Source organism: Theropithecus gelada, chromosome 2, assembly GCF_003255815.1.
Source record: "Theropithecus gelada isolate Dixy chromosome 2, Tgel_1.0, whole genome shotgun sequence".
Classification (NCBI taxonomy): Eukaryota; Metazoa; Chordata; class Mammalia; order Primates; family Cercopithecidae; genus Theropithecus; species Theropithecus gelada.
The window spans coordinates 70897259-70917050 of record NC_037669.1 but is presented as its reverse complement, the minus strand read 5'-3'; the positions used below and the strand labels follow the sequence as shown (position 1 = coordinate 70917050).

The following is a 19792-nucleotide window of genomic DNA, read 5'->3' as shown; positions in this document are numbered from 1 at the left end:
ATCCTCATTTGAGAATCTACTCTTAATATAACTTGGCTTTTGACCCCTCCCTGAAAGAAAGGCCTTTTTTTTTTTTTCTTGTTTGTTTTTAGGACAGGGTCTCATTCTGTTGCCCAGACTGGAGTGCAATGGTGCGATCATGGCTCACTGCAGCCTCAACCTCCTGCGCTTAAGCAATCCTCCCACCTCAGCCTTCTGAGTAGCTGAAATTACAGGTACACAGCACCACGCTTGGCTAATTTTTTTGATTTTTAGTAAAGATAGGGTATCACCATTTGGCCAGGCTGGTCTTGAACTCCTGGGCTCAAGCGATCTGCCTGCCTAGGCCTCCGAAAGTACTGGGATTAAAGGTGTGAATCACTATGACTGGCCAAGCTTTTCAATAGGTTTCTCAACAGTGGCACTACTGACATTTTGAACTGGATAATCCTCTGTCCTGGGGAACTGTCCTGTGCATTATAGGATTTCCAGCCTCCCTGGTTGAGAACCACTGAATTAGGTTTAAGTCTTGGTTTTGCCATTTATTGACTATAAGACTTTGGGCAAATTAATCTGTATCACCTGGCTCAACCCCACAATGGGGATAACAGCAGTACCTATCACATAGTGCTGGGGTGAAGCGTTAGAATAACGGAAGTAAAGCCCCTAGCCCAGCTCCCAGCATTACATGACAAATGCTCAGTAAATGTTAGCTAGACTTAAATCTTTAGTTACCTAGACACTGCGTTCTGGTTGGCAATGGCCATAACACTCTGACTATTGCTGGTATCCATCAAATGTTAAAGAACATGGCCGGGCATGGTAGCTCACGCCTGTAATCTCAGCACTTCGAGAGGCCGAGGTTGGCGGATGACTGGAGGTCAGGAATTTGAGGCCAGCCTGGCCAACACAGTGAAACACTGTCTCTACTAAAAATACAAAAATTAGCCAAGCATGGTGGTGCATGCCTGTAACCCCAGCTATTTGGGAGGCTGAGGCAGAAGAACTGCTTGAACCTGGGAGGCAGAGGTTGCAGTGAGCCAAGATCATGCCACTGCACTCCAAGCTGGGCAGTAGAGAGAGCTCTGTCTCAAAACAAAACAAACCAAACAAACAAAAAAAAACCCCACAAACATATTCAGTAAAGATAAGTATCTCAGATGCGTTGATCTACATTTGCAAATCATTCCATATTCAGTTGAGTGCTTTGGCACAAAGTTCTAGGCAAATATAATCCTTCAATGTAAATTTCAAAACCATTATGAAGGGAAGCTCTCCAACCAATCTCTAATGTTAAGCTGTATCAGAGACAAGTGAACTCTCTCTATTGGACACACAGTGGAACTTGAAGGCAAGGTGCCAGTATAGTCAGCTGTCAGGCATACTTTCACTGTAAAGGAGAACATTTGAATTTTGCACAGTTTGAGGATGAATGGGCCATAGCAAATGGTCATGAAGTTAAGCACAATGCTAATAACCCATATCTGTAGGTCCAGAAATTAACCACACCCAAGGCCACCTGGATTTCACGTTCAGTCAAAGCTACTCTACATTCTCCAGCTGCAGTGGACTAACACTTGTGTGTTGATGCTGTACATTCCCTTTCCAAAAGCAACGTCTGCTTTGTAAATCATATGCTCTACACTCAAGTATATTCTAAACTCACTTACCTTATTTCATCAAATCTAAGATATATATTTTAAGTACCAGTAAAAAAGAAATTAACTGAAAAAGTACTGCCAAGTATGATTGTAACACACCATCTAGTGTGTTAAGAACTATCCCAAGACTGGTCGTGGTGGCTCACACCTGCAATCCCAGCACTTTGGGAGGCTGAGGTGGGAGGATTGCTTGAGCTCAGGAGTTTGAGACTAGCCTGGGCAACACAGTGAATCCCCATGTCTACAAAACATTAGTCAGGCATGGTGGTGTGCGCCTATAGTCCCAGCTACTAGGGAGGCTGAGGTAGGAGGATCACCTGAGCCCAGGAAGTCGAGGCTGCAGTGAGGTTTGATGGTAGCACTGCACTCCAGCTTGGGCCACAGAGAGAGATTCTGTCTCAAAAACAAAAACAAAAACAAAAGCAAACAAACAAAAAAACCAAAACTATCCCAATTTCATAGATGTTAAAATGTAAAGGAAAAAAACTCTTAGAATCAAAAAAATACAATCCTATTTCAATCACCAGGCTGAAAACCATGCCAATAAACATGTCAGGTCAATTGGACTTTAAATCTACCTGGGATTTCTCAATTTACTTTTTTTTCTGAAAATGAAAGTCATAAATACATAATGTTGAGAACTTGGAAAATACAGAAGAATATTAAGAAGAAAATTAAGTTACTTGAAATTTCACAACTATTAGTACTTTGAAATAGTTCTTGGCCAGTCTTTGTGTGTGCATATTTCTATAAAATTGAGATCATGTTGTGGTAACAATTTTATATCAGGCTTTTCTGCATTTCATGTTATATCATGACCATTTGCCTATATCTTTATTTTTTAATTTTGTTTACTTTTTTTTTTTTAAGACAGGGTCTTGCCCTGTCACCCATGCTGGAGTGCAGTGGTGCAGTCATAGCTCATTGCAGCCTCAACTGCCTGGGCTCAAATGATCCTCCCATTTCAGCCTCCCCTGTGGCTGGGACTACAGGTGTGCACCACCACGCCTGGCTAATTTTTAAAATATTTTTTGAAGAGATGGGGTTTCACCATGCTTCCCAGAGTGGTCTCAAAATCCTTAGCTCAAGTGATCTGCTCACCTCAGCCTCTCAAAGTGCTGGGATTATAGGTGTGGAGCACTGTGCCCATTCTGCCCATATCTTTAAATAGCCTTCATAAATTACAGAAATTTTCAATCAAGTTTACATACTTATAAAACTGAAATTCCAAACAATTTTTATCCTAAGAAACTTAGTTTTGTCAGGCACAGTGGCTCATGCCTGTAATCCCAGCACTTTGGGAGGCCAAGGAGGGTGGATCACCTGAGATCAGGAGTTTGAGACCAGCCTGATCAAGATGGAGAAACCCTGTCTCTACCGAAAATACAAAATTAGGTGGGTGTGGTGGCGCATGCCTGTAACCCCAGCTACTTGGCAGGCTGAGGCAGGACAATCACTTGAACCCGGGAAGTGGAGGTTGCAGTGAGCCGATATTGCCCCATTGCACTCCAGCATGGGCAACAAGAGTGAAAGTCTGTCTACAAATAAACAAGAAAACTTAGTTTTGATCATCTGGTTCTTCTTTCTATCTCTCACCAAATTAACTGGTAACTGGTTTGGACATGCTAGGTACCATTAAGTATTAAGTAGGGGACTCAAAAAAAACCTTACTTATTACTAACCTGGTAACACTGCTGCTTTCTGGCTGGGTTTCTTTCCACACCTAATTCGGTATTCGTTTATTGCATTTTCAATCTCCTGAAGCTTTTTCACTGCATCTGTGTAATCTTGCTTTCGCTTTTTCTTCACAGTTTTACAAAGGTCTGGCTCATTGGCAAGTTTCTTTGCAGCTTCCACCAGCTTTTGTTGTATTAGAAAATTACTCTCCAGTTCTTGCAAAGCAGGATCCTGCATTTATACAATGATAGTTTATTTTTACGGACACATACGACCAACTCTTACATGCATTGTGTAATAAAACTTGCTGTGCACTTTCTTGAATCAGCTGTTCTTTGAGAACACTATCTTCCCAAATTTTACTGCATAGACATCCTTGTCAAACACTTTCCTTTACCCGTCTTAACTTGAACTTCTCATTAGTCCAAACCTCTTCCCTTTTCAAGGAATTTCATTCAATGGCCTTTCATTCATTCAGTTGGTTGGGAGAAGATCACAGTTTTTATGGATATATTCTTAACTCAAAGCTCATGGATGCAGAAGGTTATATTCATATGCATAGTTTTAGAGAAAGATAAATTTGGGGTTGATCTTCTTCCTGGTAATTCCTGGTTGCATGACCCTGGATACACAGCTTCATCTTTTAATGCTTCAGTTTTTTTCATTTGTAAAATGAAGATAACACCTACCTTATGAAAGTAGGATGAGGATTAAATGAGATAATATATGTGCATTGCTTAGCTCAGAGATGGGTACACAGTAAGCACTCAATAAATAGCAAAGATTTCCAAAGAAGAAAACAGATAATTTTCTAAAGCTAAGATGGTCAAATTTCTACAAGAAACATAGGTATGGTCATATTGGCTGATGACATGCAAATGAGAAAGTATTATAGATTCTATATTGGCTAACAAATATTTTAACTTGATTGTAACTCAGTGCTGTGCATGTATTATCTCATTTAATACTCACTGGATGCCTTGGAGGGAAGTCCAATCATTACCCCCATTTTACAGATGCGGAAAACTGAGGCCTGAGAATTGAGACTTTAGAGAGGCTAAACTATTTGCCAAAGGCTATTATTTAGTTTTAACTAAACGAACCTAATGCTGGAGTTCTTAATTCTTATAATACTGCCTCTCAATTGAGAAACATCTGGAGTTCACTGAATGCTGTCTATGATTTGGGGAGTAAAGTAGTGAGAACTCAATTTTGACTGGAGTGGGCATGAAAGAAAGAGTTCAGTTTGGTCTACACGATCCATCTCTGCTGGTGAGATAACATACAGCAGAGACTCAAAAACCAAAGGAAAAAGTCCACTACAGTCAGACAGCTTTCCTGTCTCAGGATTAATTGAAAGGCTCAGAGGTGTTGATCATACCTCTTCACTTGGTAGCAAGTTGTCATCTAATTTGAAGGCAGTACCCACACGTCTTCTGACCTGAGGAGGCTTCTCGCCTACATTCAGGGGATACTCCTTTGGCATTTTGCCTGTGAGCTCCTGTAAAACAGGACAGAATCAAGAGCGGATAATTGACACTGGCCAAAGTTGTCAAACACAATTCGATGAGCCCAAAAAAGCAGACTCACAGCCTCCCGCAGACAGATCTTCTTAAGCTCCTCAACTTTTTTCAGAAGTTTTTCTTGTAATAGTTTCTCCTTCTTCTTTAGTTCAAGGATTTTTTCTCTCTTTTGCTCCTCACTAACTTCTGAGTCTTGAGAACCTAGGGAATGAGGGAAGGGCAGGGAAGGTTTATACAAGGGATGTTTCCTTCCTTTCTAAGGGACAAAGGATTTTTAAGCTAAAGCTGCTATTAAATGCTAGTTTATTTCTTTTCTCCTTGTTTCTCAACATAATAAAAGGAAACTAGAAAACATTCTCTCATTCTTCTGGGTATCAAACAGAATCTGGTAAGAAAATGTGCCTTTTTGCATCCTGGCTCAGTCATTTTGGGGGTAACGATAAAATGTTTAATGTCCCAGACACACCCAAGGAAAATTTTCATTTTTCTGAGCAGAAGAGAAGGTAAGACGGTCCTTGAAGAGTTGTTTCGAGTGTTCTTTTAGAAAGTAAGCAAGCAAGGAAAAGAAAAATCTGTGTGAAGGAAAGTCATGCTTCAGATTCACAAGTTGACAGTGAGATTTAGATGGGACGAATCATTTTAGTAAAGTTACATATACTTAATGATAAGGGATTCCAGAATTTTTACAGAGGAAGGGCTTAGGGGAAGCTATCACATTTGAGGGGTATGCTTGTAATCATGTTTGCACAGCATTTTATATTGCATGGAGAATTAGACAATTATCTGTATCAAAAACTAAATGCTGGAAAAAGCAGCTGCTGGGGAATATGTTCTTTCAAGCCACACCAAGGTACTCACCATCCTTGTATCTCATATTACGTGCACAACCTATTTATAATTTGACTTTCTACATATTCTTTAAAAACTTAGCCTTAAAATTTTATTCAAAGCTGTTGCATACATATTTATTGACATGCTTATTTATTTCCAAAAGAATGGATTAAAAGATGAATTTAGAAGTGGTTTATGACCGATAAAAGAAACAAAATAAAGATGGCTTGCACATTCTCTAATCCCAAGATGTTACCTGAGGAGATTAAACTGCCATTGCTTGCCATGATGAACTGACTTTTCGCCTCCAGTGTCACCAGCTTGGAGGCCCTTTGTGTTCCTGTCTCTGTCAAATCCATTGCAATCTCGTCTAAACTCCTGGCTGAAGGAATTTTTGCCTAAGAGGTATACAACAATGAAACAGAATGAACTCAAACATACTTCAAATTAATAAAACAATTAAGTTAACATACAATGAAAATATCAACACAGAGGATAATTTAGAATTTTCACATATTCAAGTGGCATTCTTCAGACCAAAAAATAAAACAAAACGAAAAGTCCACAAGCCTTAAGCTTTGTAGTTAAAATGTTTTAATAACTATACATGATTTTCTCATGGTGTGGTTCAGTTACTAACTTTAAAATGTCACCGGCACCATCACCACCAGCAGTGTCACCAGTATGTACAAACATGCATGGCAACAAGCTGGCCAGTCTTACAACTTATAAAGCAGCTTATATATTGCCCATCATTTAAACATATAAAAAATCTGAAATAGTTGGAAGTTAAACATAAAAAAATCTCAGAGAGCAAAAATATATGTGCTTGCATCTTTTGTGAGAAGGCTTATCTTCTAAACAGAATGCAAAACGGGAATCTGTCCCTATAGAAATGATGCCAGTTACTTACCTTGCTTTGTTTCCTGTCCAGGTAAAACTGATGCTGACTAATTGCCATTACCCAAATGGACTTGATGAGAGAAGAGTTAGCATACCATGTTTGCACAAAGAGGCCACTTTGCCCAAAGGTTCTTCTTGAAACTGAAATCCTGAAAGATTAAAGAAAGCACCCAAATAATTCCCCTCTGGCCCAGCATGATGCAAAATGTACCCTGCAAGCAGCATTGTAACAAGGCATGTTCCTCTTACTTGTCTTCTGTTGCAAAAACTCTTATGCAAATGGAAACCAAGTTTCTGATTTTCTCCTTTTACAACAAAACAATTCAGACCTAAGTAATCTCTTTCTGGATAAACAGCATGTTTAAAAACACATACACATGAACTCAAGAGCTGATAAAGAATCAGTCAAATTAGAGATTATACAAAAACTTTTAGTTAGAAACTCTAAGGATGTATAGCCATCACAAGTGGTAAGGAATAAATGGGATAAGATCTTTTTTATTTTATTTTTTTTTGAGACTGGCTCTGTCGCCCAGGCTGGAGTGCAGTGGTGCGATCTCGGCTCACTGCAAGCTCTGCCTCCCGGATTCACGCCATTCTCCTGCCTCAGCCTCCCGAGTAGCTGGGGCTACAGGCGCCCAACACCACGCCTGGCTAATTTTTTGTATTTTTAGTAGAAACGGGGTTTCACTGTGTTAGCCAGGATGGTCTTGATCTCCTGACCTTGTGATCCACCCGCCTTGGCCTCCCAAAGTGCTGGGATTACAGGCGTGAGCCACCGCGCCCGGCCTGGATAAGATTTTAAAGATGCAGCAACCAAGTGTGGGATGAGCACCTAATTCAAGGTAAAAGAGCATTTCAGATCTAGGTAGATTTGGCTGGCTCTGACATTATCAGATAATGCACTTAATGATAATGGCTGAAAATATGCAAGTCCAAAACTGTCCAGAGGGCTGCTTGTACACCAGATGGAAAGAGGAAAGGGGAGGGGGGAGAAGGAGGAGGAGGAGGAGGAGGAGGGAGAGGAGGAGGAGGGAGAGGGGGAGAGGGAAAGGAGGGTAGAAGGGAGGGAGGGGGAGTGAAAGAGAGAGAGAAAGAGAGAGAGAACAGGCAAGAGGCAGACAGACTGTGTGTGTATGATGCGTTACTAATGTTCTTTTGTAGGAATTTTGCTTATCTCTTCGGGTCACCTTTTTATCACAGGTATTTCCTCCCATCCCTCTGGCCTCTAACCATCCATAACCATCTTGGGACTGAAAAGTTCCCACTAAGGACTGATTAGTAATTTCTCTTAAGGCCAGGTGCCATGGTTCAGCACTTTGGGAGGCCAAGGCAGGTGGATCACCTGAGGTCAGGAGTTCGAGACCAGCCTGGTGAAAGCCCGTCTCTACTAAAAACACAAAAATTAGCTTGGTGTGGTGGTGCATGCCTGTACTCCCAGCTACTTGGGAGGCTGAGGCATGAGCATCACTTGAACCTGGGAGGTGGAGGTTGCAATGAGTCAAGATTGCACGACTGCACTGCAGTCTGGGTGACAGAGTGAGACTCTGTCTTGGCAGGGGGGTGGGGGAGAAGAATTTCTCCTAAGATATTTGAGAACCAACATCCTGACTTCAGTTAATGTTGATTAACTTGGCTTTTTTTTCTTTTTCTTTTAATGACCAAGAACACCAACATTTTAAATGAGCAAAAGATCTGAATAGACATTTCTCTACTAAAGATACATGAATAGCTGAGAAGCACATGAAAAGGTGCTCAGCCATCATTAGTCATGAGGGAAATGCAAATCAAAACCACAAGAAGGTACCACTTCAACCCACTAGGATGGCATAAACTATACATGCACACAAAACTAAAAGTAACAAGTGTCAGTGAGGATGTGTCAGCATTGGAACCACATATACTGCTGCTTGGGATGCAAAATGGTGCAGCACTTTGAAAAGCAGCCTTGCTGTTCATCAAAGGGTTAAAGATAGTTACCATTTGACCCAGCAATTCCACTCCTAGGTATATACCCAAGAGAAATGAAAACATATGTTCATGTAAAAACGTGTACACAAATGTTGATAGCAGCATTATTTGTACAGTAACTGGGTCACACAGAGAAAAAGTCTTTGATCCTCACCTTCGTGGATCATGAACTTCAACAGCAAATTTTTTCTCACGGAAATATAAGTTCTCCAGCTGTTTCCATTGGAATAACTAAAGAAAACAGAAAAGCCAGGCAGGGTTATTTAGTCTTATTTTTACTCAGTTTATAAATCAGCTTAATAATCAAACAATTATAAGTTCCAAGAAGGTACACTGATAAGATGAAGCATGAATATGTGATTCAGCCTTTTTACAAATCAACTATGACCTGAAACCATTTTATTCCTTCTTCTGACAGCAATCTTTAACTATTAAGATTCACCTCGCCAATAAATCTTCCTTGAACAATAAAACCAACCATCTGTGGAAGAATATGCACACTATTTTTCCTCTGACTCAACTATATAATAAGGAAACCTGCACAGATTCCAGTAAGCACCAGCCTTATCAAAGACGTTGATTTCATAGTTAAATGGAAAGATATTCAAAGGGATATTTCAATAACATCAGAGACTGAATTTCAAAAGAATGCAAAGTGAAAGTAAAACGGAACCCCCATGCAGGGGTGATTCTCTGAGATACCAGTTTCCTACCTATGAAGAGAGTTCCCCTAAATGCCACGGAAACCTAGCACCAGTAACTGGGGGCAGAGAAGGGGTAGGAGGGAACACCAGAGCCTCTTCTTGGTTTCTGAGCTAGAACCTCCAGTTTTTGAACATAGCTCCCAATGTCTGCACACTCTGATATAGACACTACTGATATTCTATTGCTGTTGTCAGTTTGATTGGGAGAAACAAACTTTACTAGCAACGTGCATTTGAAAACCAAATAATTTGATAGAAAGCGGCTCATTCACAGAATTGAGGACGCCTTGCTGTGTTTTCTGGGCTGCTTCCTAAGCTCTTTATAAGACATTGTACTATCCTGAGCCTTGGTTTGTCCTGTCAACTTAGACTTCATGGTCAAATTCCTCTTCTCTGCCCCCAGACTTGATTAGGGAAATAACAGCACAGAGGTTTCATTATATTATTAGACTTTGGCTGGATTTTAAAATTATGTTCAAAGAATCTTAAAAGATTATTTTTAATAGTCTAAATAATAAGCACTTCTCTGCAATGCACTATCAGCAAAACCATTTCCTGACATACAGGAACCCAGGCTTTTCACAGACATGTAAACCTCATCATGTAAAGGAACAAAATGAGCTGAAGGTTTCTATACATATACTGGCATGGGAAAAAAAGTGTTCAGACTGGAACCCCCAATTTCAAGCAGTGAAATAAACCAGTATACCCTAAAAACACAGCCCTCCGTGGTCCGCACACATAGCTGTCTATAACCACAACACTCACTCAGGTTCAAGGAGGAATTAATAAAAGAATAAAGCTACATACCCATTTCTTAAAATCTCCACAAACTTGAGGTTTTCATTTCTTTAAATCCAGAGGTTCCAAAAATGGGACAGAAATGTGAGGGAAAACCTCAGGGTTCTCCAACCTCCCCCTCCCAGACGGCAGCTCTGGTGAGCTCTGAACTGAGTTTCATAAGACACTTAGGTGTAACTCAATTTCACAAACTGAGCCTCCCACGGCTGACACACTACTGACATCAGCAACTCTACCGAGTGACACCTCCCTAATTCTACTCTTTCCTCCCATCAGGGAGAGGAGGGCAAAGTTCTCAGTGGCAGATTTTCCCAGAGAAGAGAGCTTTCTAAAATGGGGGGCAGTTGGGATTTGCCCGATACTTCCTGGGAAGTAAGTTGCTTTGAATCCAAGGACGAATTTCACCGGAGGCTGTTTTAGGAAGACATTTCTACCCTAGTTTACTCACCCTGGACATGAACAGGTTCTACAGGAAGAGTTACAATGCAGCTCAGCTGTGTTTTCCTTTGTGTCCATTCCCACACACATAAAAACCAGAGCTGGACTTGAAACATGATCTCTGAAAGTCACCACCTCCCCCTCTTATCACTTACAAATGTGAAACCCTAGTGCTTTGGACTCCATTCAGCCAGTCCCTGCATTGAAAGCAAATACGCTCCCTGCAAGCAAAAACTCTACTTAAAAGGTGAAGGACTTCGGCTTAGAGAATTTGAAATAATTAGATTGTAACTGGATTTGCACAAGGTTATGGGAACTAGAGTGGGTTTTAAGTATGAAAGGCAGAGAGCAGTTCATTTCCCCGCCTGAAATCTTAAAAGTTTGTGCAAAGTATGATTTCATATATGTGCATATAATAGTATAAATGTGGATTGGAATGATACAAAATTCCGTGATTGCTTCTGTGGGCAGATGGTATGAAGGGTACGTTGTATAGAAACTTCAATATCACTAGTAATGTTTTATTAATAAAAATAGGATGAAGTAAATATAACAAAATATTAGTAACATCTATTTAAGTGGTTGTACAGGTATTGTCATATTTTTAGGACTCTGAGAATTTCTCAAAATTAAAATAATAAAAGTTTATATATATAAAATGAATATAGGTTGGTCTATTTTATACAAGAGTGAGATTTTCACCGTCTAATGAGTTGTAAGGTCCCTGTTTTAAACATTAAATATTATTACCATTTTAATTCTTTTCATTATTTGAAGTTGCTAGGAAAATATTTCTCATTGTAGTGGTACTTGATCTAGCTGGCAGCTGGATATAAGCTGGCTTTTCTTTTGAAATTGCTGAAATCATTCTCCCATTGTGTTTTTTATTTCTGGACTCTTCATATCCAAGGGCCAGGATGCAGCTCTAAAAACGGCAATGGAGCTGAGGTGAATTCATTTGCTGAAAGATTGCTCATGCACCTTGCCTCAGACAGCACCTGGCACAGGGCAGGCAGTTGAACGGTGTTCATTCTCCTCCCTTTCTCCAGTGTTTATCTTAGAAGATAAATAAAAGGCACCCTCTGGTCAAAATCATGATAGGGGCCGGGCGTGGTGGTTTGGTCAGGTGCAGTAGCTCATGCCTACAATCCCAGCACTTTGGGAAGCCGAGGTGGCTGGATCACTTGAGGTCAGGAGTTCGGGACCAGCCTGACCAACATGGTGAAACCCCATGTCTACCACAAATACAAAAACTAGCCGGGTATGGTGCGAGAGCCTATAATCCCAGTTATTTGAGAGGCTGAGGCAGGAGAATCACTTGAACCAGATAGGCGGAGGTTGCAGTGAGCTGAGATTGCACCATCGCACTTCAACCCGGGCAATGAGAGCGAAAACCCATCTCAACAACAAGAAAAAGGCATGAGGGGATTTCAGACTAACGATCTGTATTTGAGGAAAGAGATCAAAGTTTAAAGGAAGATACAAGGAAGCTAAGTATGCTTCCCATTTTCTATTATTTGGACAATATTGGTGTCCATATAGGGTAGGACTATTACATATATGTATGTATGTGTATATATATAAAACATACGCATGTGTATGTACAAATACACTTGCAGTTTTCATATTAAAACAGAAAAATGTATTTTGCCCAAACCAAAATTTTCACTCTTGGAAATTAAAAAAAAAAAAAAGAGGAGCTTTATTTGTCCTGCAATACAATTAAGAGTATGGAACTAGAATGTTTTCTATAGTGATCATTATATAAGCATAATAATCATTAATGAGTATTTATTATTGTCTATGTGGCACCTGCTAGTAGCTAAGAGTTTGAACACTATGTTGTTTTCAGATAAAATATATCGGCCGGGCGCGGTGGCTCAAGCCTATAATCCCAGCACTTTCAGAGGCCGAGGCGGGCGGATCACAAGGTCAGGAGATCGAGACCATCCTGGCTTACACGGTGAAACCCCGTCTCTACTAAAAATACAAGAAAATTAGCTGGGCGAGGTGGCGGGCGCCTGTAGTCCCAGCTTCTTGGGAGGCTGAGGCAGGAGAATGGTGTGAACCGGGGGCGGGGGGGGCCTGGGGCGGGTGGAGCTTGCAGTGAGCCGAGATCGCGCCACTGCACTCCAGCCTGGGGCACAGAGCAAGACTCAGTCTCAAAAAAAATATATATATATATATATGTGTGTGTGTGTATATATATATGTGTGTGTATATATATGTGTGTATATATATGTGCTGCTAGTGATGAAAGGGAAGTAGTTGCAAGGTGAAAATAAAACTATAAATTAGGTCTTCTAGATTTCTTTCTGCTCTACGCTCATCTTGAATGATCAGTTGTGCCCTCTGGTATCAAAAGAAGGAAGTAAAGAGTAACCGAAGAATAATATCTGGGATTACTTTGCAATTGCAAAAGTAAATAGACAGATAGATAAAATATTAAAAGAGGAGCAACGTAAATAACATTAACAAAGAGATAATCAAGAAATTACAACAGGAGGAGAATTTATTTTAAGGTTACAAATCTTATCTTAAAAAAATAAAGTGTCAAAAATTTAAAACTGACACAGAAGATAGTGCTGGAATCAAGCCGTATTTTGAAACTGAGCTATATAAAATATTGTAATCACAATAAATTCTCTTAATCCTAAGATAAAGTGAAAAAAGTATTGATGGTTTTAGAATAATTTGCTCCAGATGATTACACTTTATTTAACGAAATGAATGTGCGGAATATTTAAGCCACTTTGTTGAAATCTATAATTGTTAGATTCCACTCAAAGAACTACAAGAAATCACCTCTGCCCTATCCCACCCCACTATTACAATGGTTCCTAAATATCTGAGGCTACTGTCAAACTTCAGCCAAAAAAAAAAAAATATATATATATATATATACACACACACACATACACATATGCTATAAGGAAAAGCAGAGGGACCTTCAGGAGACACGGTACTTGTATTTCAGATATGTATTTCAGTAGCTTTAGGAGTCATTCCTTCCTTTTAATCAACAGATATTTCTTGAGTGCCGTGTATGTTTGAGGTCTTGTTCTTGTCAGCAAGTAATGGACAGAGCCCCTCTGTTGTGGAGCTCACAAGAACCAAATGAACCAAGTCAGACTGCGTTGGTTAGCATTCCAGTACTGCCACTTATCGCTGTGTGGTATTTGGCAAGCTGCTTAACTTCCCTGAATCTCAGTGTCTGCATCTGTAAAATGGGACCAACACCCACCTCAGAGAGTTGCCAGAAGGGGTCAGGGAAAGTATGTTTGTGAAGCACTTAGCCCAGTGCCTGGCTCAGAATCAAAATTCAGTAAGAGATAAAGTCAGCTCTATTTGTAATGAAGAACTCTCAGTTCACCTCTCCAATTTTATCACATGGAGGGCAGTCACTTAATAGTAGAAACAAAAGCAAAAACTGCTGTCTGGATCCCACATCTTTCCACTGTTGAGAAACAGTTGGGTTATTCGGTTAACATATCTGTGTCACTCAGACTTCCAATTCTGTGAGTTTCGGCCTTTATAAAAGCTGGCTGCTCTACTTCTGTTTATTTCATTGGGGGTTTCCTGATACACCCTCTAGGTAGGAAATTTGCTCATCATTTCTGTATCATGGAGGACATAAATGAGGAGGGAGGGGCTGGTCACGGCACACCCCACAGGCAGACAAAGCAAACTCCCTCCTGCCCCGAGTACCCAGGAAAGAAGGAATGTGCCCCAGCATGTACAAAAATGCTGAGGAGTGTGCGCCTGCCACATGCTAGGAGGACCTCCCTGGGGGCATGAAAGACCCAGGGAAAGCCTTGGACAAAAAGGATCAAACTGTCTTTTTAAATCTTGATGAAATGAAAGTAGATGCCACCTAAAGGTTTCACACTAGGCCAGGACAGGAAAGACGTCAGGAGAGGCTTGGCTTTTTAATGGCACCTCACAGCATCTATAGGTTAATCATTTAACTGCAGATTCACCTGGAAATGACTACATTTGAGACAGTCACAGCTGCAGTGTATGACGGTACATTAGTGACTCACATGGTGGGGAATCCCCCTGCTATTATTACTTGAAGCCAAACAAAATCACTATATTATTGATTTATTCTTCTTTCATTTTGAAAGATTACACGTGATGCATATACTGTTAGTATCTTCCGGAATTTCACAGAATTATAGGCTTCTATAAAGCCCAATTGATCTACCTTCTTTCCATCAAATGTTTATGTGACAAAGTCTCTGCCCTCAAGGAGGGTACAGGCAATCGAAGTGACAGTCATACAACAAATATGCATGGTTAACACCAAGAGTGCCAGCTGGCATAAACTAAGTGCTCAGCTGTAGCACTAAGATGTTGCATCTGTTATCTTACTGAGTCTTCCCAACAACCACATGGGGCAGTACTATTTTAGCCTCACTGTGCAGAAGAGAAAAACTGAGGCTCAGAGAGGTTTAAGTAAATTGGCCAAGGTCACACAGCTAAATAGGGGCAGATATTGACACATAAATACAGCCAGGCTCCAAGATCCCCAGTGTGTAACCACAGCATGCCATTTTGCCTTTTTCACCTGGGAAGAGTGCTATATGGGCATCTGTTATGTCTTTAACAAAAAAAAAGAAAAAGAGAAAAAAATATTTTTTTTCTTTTTTTTTTTGAGATGGAGTCTCACTCTGTCACCCAGGCTGGAGTGCAGTGGTGCCATCTTGGCTCACTGCAAGCTCCGCCTCCCGGGTTCACGCCATTCTCCTGCCTTAGCCTCCCAAGTAGCTGGGACTACAGGCGCCCGCCACCACGCCTGGCTAATTTTTTGTATTTTTAGTAGAGATGGAGTTTCACCGTGTTAGCCAGGTTTTGATCTCCTGACCTTGTGATCCGCCCACCTCGGCCTCCCAAAGTGCTAGGATTACAGGCATGAGCCACAGCGCCTGGCCCAAAGAAAAACAGTAATTCTTATTTCTTCCTCAAATAAAAAAGAAAGCAATTATGGCAGCCATTTTTGGGATAGGACTGAGTCTGAGTCCCTTTAGATTTTATTTGATTTTATTTTATTATTATTTTTTTAGGGTCTTGGTCTGTCACCCAGGCTGGAGCACAGTGGCATGATCACAGCTTACTGCGGCAGCCACGACCTCTCGGGCTCAAGTGATCCTCTAATCTCGACGTTCTGAGTAGCTGGGACAACAGGTACATGCTACCACATCTGGCTAATTTTTTAATTTCTTGTAGAGATGGGGTCTCCCTATGTTGCCCAGGCTGGTCTTGAACTCCTGGGCTCAAGGAATCCTCCTGCCTTGGCCTCCTAAAGTGCTGGGATTATAGGCATGAGCCATCACACCCAACCTGAGTCCCTTTAATTTTTCTTAGTGATTCTCAACCTGTGGTGATTTTTGCACCCCTCCCACTCCTCCCAACCGTCAACCTCAGGACATGTGGTGATGCTTAGAGACATTTTTGGTTAACACACTGGAGGGGAGGGTGCTAATAGCATCTAGAGAGTAGAGGCCAGGGATGCTGCCAACATCTTACAGTGCACAGAATATGATGCCCCCACAACAGAGAACTATATGGCCCCAAATGTCTATGGTGCTGAGGTTGGGAAACCCTGACTCAGAGGATAATATTTGGTGATACAACTAGGCTTTGGTAGGTGAAATGTGCTGATGAAGGATATAACAATTTTTACTCTGAAACAATGAATTCTGGAGTCCTATTTCTTTCAGCTATGGCTGTTCACATTGCTTTACATATGCAAATGCTACCCACTAGAGGGGCTTACAGCAATTGACCAAACTGGAAGAGTCAGCTGTGCTGAACTAAAATCTCATAAAAGTACCCAAATGGTATACACTCTGGTAGTGAATGTTTTTTTTCAGATGTGAGCTCATAAACTTACAAATAAAACACCATATCTTGGCCAGGCATGGGGGCTCACACCTGTAATTCCAGCACTTTGGGAGGCCAGGGTGGGGAGATTGCCTGAAATCAGGAATTCGAAACCAGCCTGACCAATGGCGAAACCCTATCTCTCCTAAAAATACAAAAATTAGCCAGGCGTGGTGGCGTGTGCCTGTAGTCCCAGCTACTTGGGAGGCTGAGGCAGGAAAATTGCTTGAACACAGGAGGCGGAGTCTGCAGTGAGTTGAGATCACGCCACTGCACTCCAGCCTGGGTGACAGTGACACTCCATCTCAAAAAACAAACAAAACAAAAACCCATATCTTAAATGCAAGGACTAAAACTCTTGAATATTTTCAGCAAAGTTTAGATGAAGAAGTTCCGGGTATTAGGAAATATATAATGTAAAAACCAGACCACCTAAAAAGATGTCACTTCACCCAAGTTTCCTCTGTGGCCGAATCTCTAACCTTCCAGGGCTGATGTAATGACTTCCTGTTAAGACTCTCATCAGTGTGCTCACTGATGTATTTGATGCCACCAGGGCTGAGCTACTGCTCTGGGCACCAGTATAACTGTTATGGATATTTACAACTGGTATCCCTTCTTGTGGTTTTATACCTAGTCTGGTTATTAAATATTTTCAATAAAATACCTAATTTTGAATATATTCTTTCTTTCCAGATAGATTGGCAGGTACTTGATGACAGAGATTGTGGCTTTTTCCTTAAATGAGACGAAGAATATAAAGTACTCATTCAGGGCCCCTGTAAATGCAAAGGGCTTAATACTTTTTTTTTTTTTTTGGTGGAGGGGAGCATAAAATCAGGTACACTGCACTCTATAGTTAGAAATGTAGGGATAGATGAATTTGACAACTTTAGCTTATCACTGAAGCCTTGCTACCAAAAAAAAAAAAAAAAAAAAGTCCCAAACCAGCCAATCATTGGTCACAAGCATATAATAAAGAAACCCTGGACAAGCACGATGGCTCACGCTTATAATACCAGCACTTTGGGAGGCTGAGGTGGGAGGATCACTTGAGGCCACGAGTTCAAGACCACCTTGGGCAACATAGTGAGACCCTGTCTCCATAACAGAATTCAAATAATTAGCGGGACACAATGGCTCATGCCTATAGTCCTAGCTACTTGAAAGGCTGAGGTGGGAGGATTGCTTGAACAGAGGAGTTTGAGGCTGCAGTGAACTAGCATTATGCCTCTGCACTCCAGCCTGGGCAACAGAGTGAGAACCTATGTCTTTAAAAAAAAAAAAAAAAAAAGAAAACAAAGGAAATCTTTACCGTTTACGCCTCTTCATAGAACTATTTTTTACAGTGCTTTATGTACTAATTGCTTTTCTCTGCATTCAGACTAGTCAATCCTATTTACGAGCTTTCATTTTTCTTCATGTGCCAGTGGTTCAACCATGTGGTAAATGCTTAGACATGTAAAAGAATAGAAAAAAAACAACGGATGGCCAGGCACGGTAGCTCACACCTGTAATCCCAGCACTTTGGGAGGCCGAGGCGGGTGGATCACAAGGTCAAGAGATCGAAACCATCTTGGCCAACATGGAAACCCCGTCTCTACTAAAAATACAAAAATTAGCTGGGCGTGGTGGGACGTGCCTATACTCCCAGCTACCTGGGAGGCTGAGGCAGGAGAATTGCTTGAACTTGGGAAGCAGAGGTTGTGGTGAGCCAAGATGGGGCCAATGCACTCCAGCTTGGCAGCAGAGCGAGACTCCATCTCGAAAACAAAACAAAACAAAAAAATAGACATATGATGGTTCTGCCTGCCCGGCAGCCACTTCCTCTTCTTCTAGTAGCATCTTCCATTTCTACATGGAACTCCATCAGCTTTAGCTACAGTGGTGTGCGGTGGTGCCATCTTGGCTCACTGCAACTTCCACCTCCTGGGTTCAAGCAATTCTCCTGCCTCAGTCTCCCAAGTAGCTGGGATTATGAGCACCCGCCATCACATCTGGCTAATTTTTGTATTTTTATTTTTATTTATTTTTTTAGACAGGTTCTTGCTGTCACCCAGGCTAGAGTACAATGGTATGATCCTGGCTCACTGCAACCTCCACCTCCTGGGTTCGAGCAATTCTTCTGTCTCAGCCTCCTGAGTAGCTGAGATTACAGGCACCCACCACCACACCCGGCTGATTTTTTGTATTTTTAGTAGAGACGGGGTTTCACCATGTTGGCCAGGCTGGTCTCGAACTCCTGACCTCAGGCGATCCGCCCTCCTCGGCTTCCCAAAGTGCTGGGATTACAGACTGAACCACCGCAACCGGCCTCCTCCCAGTTTTTATAACATGCCTATCTCCTTCCCATCGGCATACTCTGTTCTTTGATGAGAACAAGCCATACTGTTCTTTATGAGCTTTCTGCCCTTCAGGTCTCAGGTTAAACATCACCTTCCTCAGAAAGGCTTTCCCTGAACACACCAAACGTCCCCTCCCTGCATCCCATTACTGTCTCTCCATCTCATTTGTTTCCATCAAAGATAATTAAAAATTTATAATTATGTCTTTATTTCTTTGCTTACTTCTCACCAACCATCCCTCCAAAGACTTCAAGGGAAACAAATACAGTGTGACAGAAACTACTGATCTCCCCCAGGATCTATTTTTCCTTATTTTTAGGAATAGAACATCTTGAGTTATGCCAGGCGCGGTGGCTCACGCCTGTAATCCCAGCACTTTGGGAGGCTGAGGTGGGCAGATCACGAGGTCAGGAGTTTGAGACCAGCCTGGCCAACATGGTGAAACCCCGTCTCTACTAAAAATACAAAAATTAGTCGGGTGTGGTGGCATGCGCCTGTAGTCCCAGCTACTCAGGAGGCTGAGGCAGAAGAATGGCTTGAACCCGACAGGTGGAGGTTGCAGTGAGCCAAGATCACACCACTGTACTCCAGCCTGGGCGACAGAGCGAAACTCCATCTCAAAAAAAAAAAAAAAGGACATCTTGAGTTAAAGCTTTGCCACCCACCTAGAGACAATACCTCCCAGCTGCCCTTGCACTCAGAGTTGATACTTTCCAAATGACAGAGGAGCCTGCCTAGGCCTCCCTCTTTCCATCTTCTTCACCAATACCCAACCAATTTTCTAAAAGTTCCATGTTTTATGAGAACTGCTTAAAATTCTAATTGTGATCAACTATGGGAGGGGAAGAGAAAGACCATGCTGTACAATACACTTTCTATAAATTAAAGTATGGTGTAGAGGGGAAAATAACCCACTCGATGAAATAACTCACTAACTCGTTGGGTCTTCATAATAATCGGTGAGGTGGACAGCAGACAAGAATTATCTCAATTTGATAGCTGAAAAAAATGAAGGCCCAGAAAGGTTGAATGACAGCTCTGAGTCAGCCAGTTGGTAAGTGGAAATGCAGAAC

General features: G+C 41.4%; 1 protein-coding gene across 1 annotated transcript in view; it reads right to left on the bottom strand.

The window, feature by feature from the left end:
- FRMD4B (FERM domain containing 4B) overlaps positions 1 to 19792 on the bottom strand; it is a 210511-nt gene that overhangs the window by 20343 nt on the left and 170376 nt on the right. The window contains exons 12-17 of the mRNA XM_025376574.1: positions 8700 to 8776; positions 6585 to 6723; positions 5928 to 6069; positions 4908 to 5041; positions 4699 to 4818; positions 3323 to 3548 (exon numbers count right to left, since the gene is read on the bottom strand). Of these exons, the coding sequence (XP_025232359.1) occupies positions 3323 to 3548; positions 4699 to 4818; positions 4908 to 5041; positions 5928 to 6069; positions 6585 to 6723; positions 8700 to 8776 (838 nt within the window). The remainder of the gene's footprint in view (positions 1 to 3322; positions 3549 to 4698; positions 4819 to 4907; positions 5042 to 5927; positions 6070 to 6584; positions 6724 to 8699; positions 8777 to 19792) is intronic.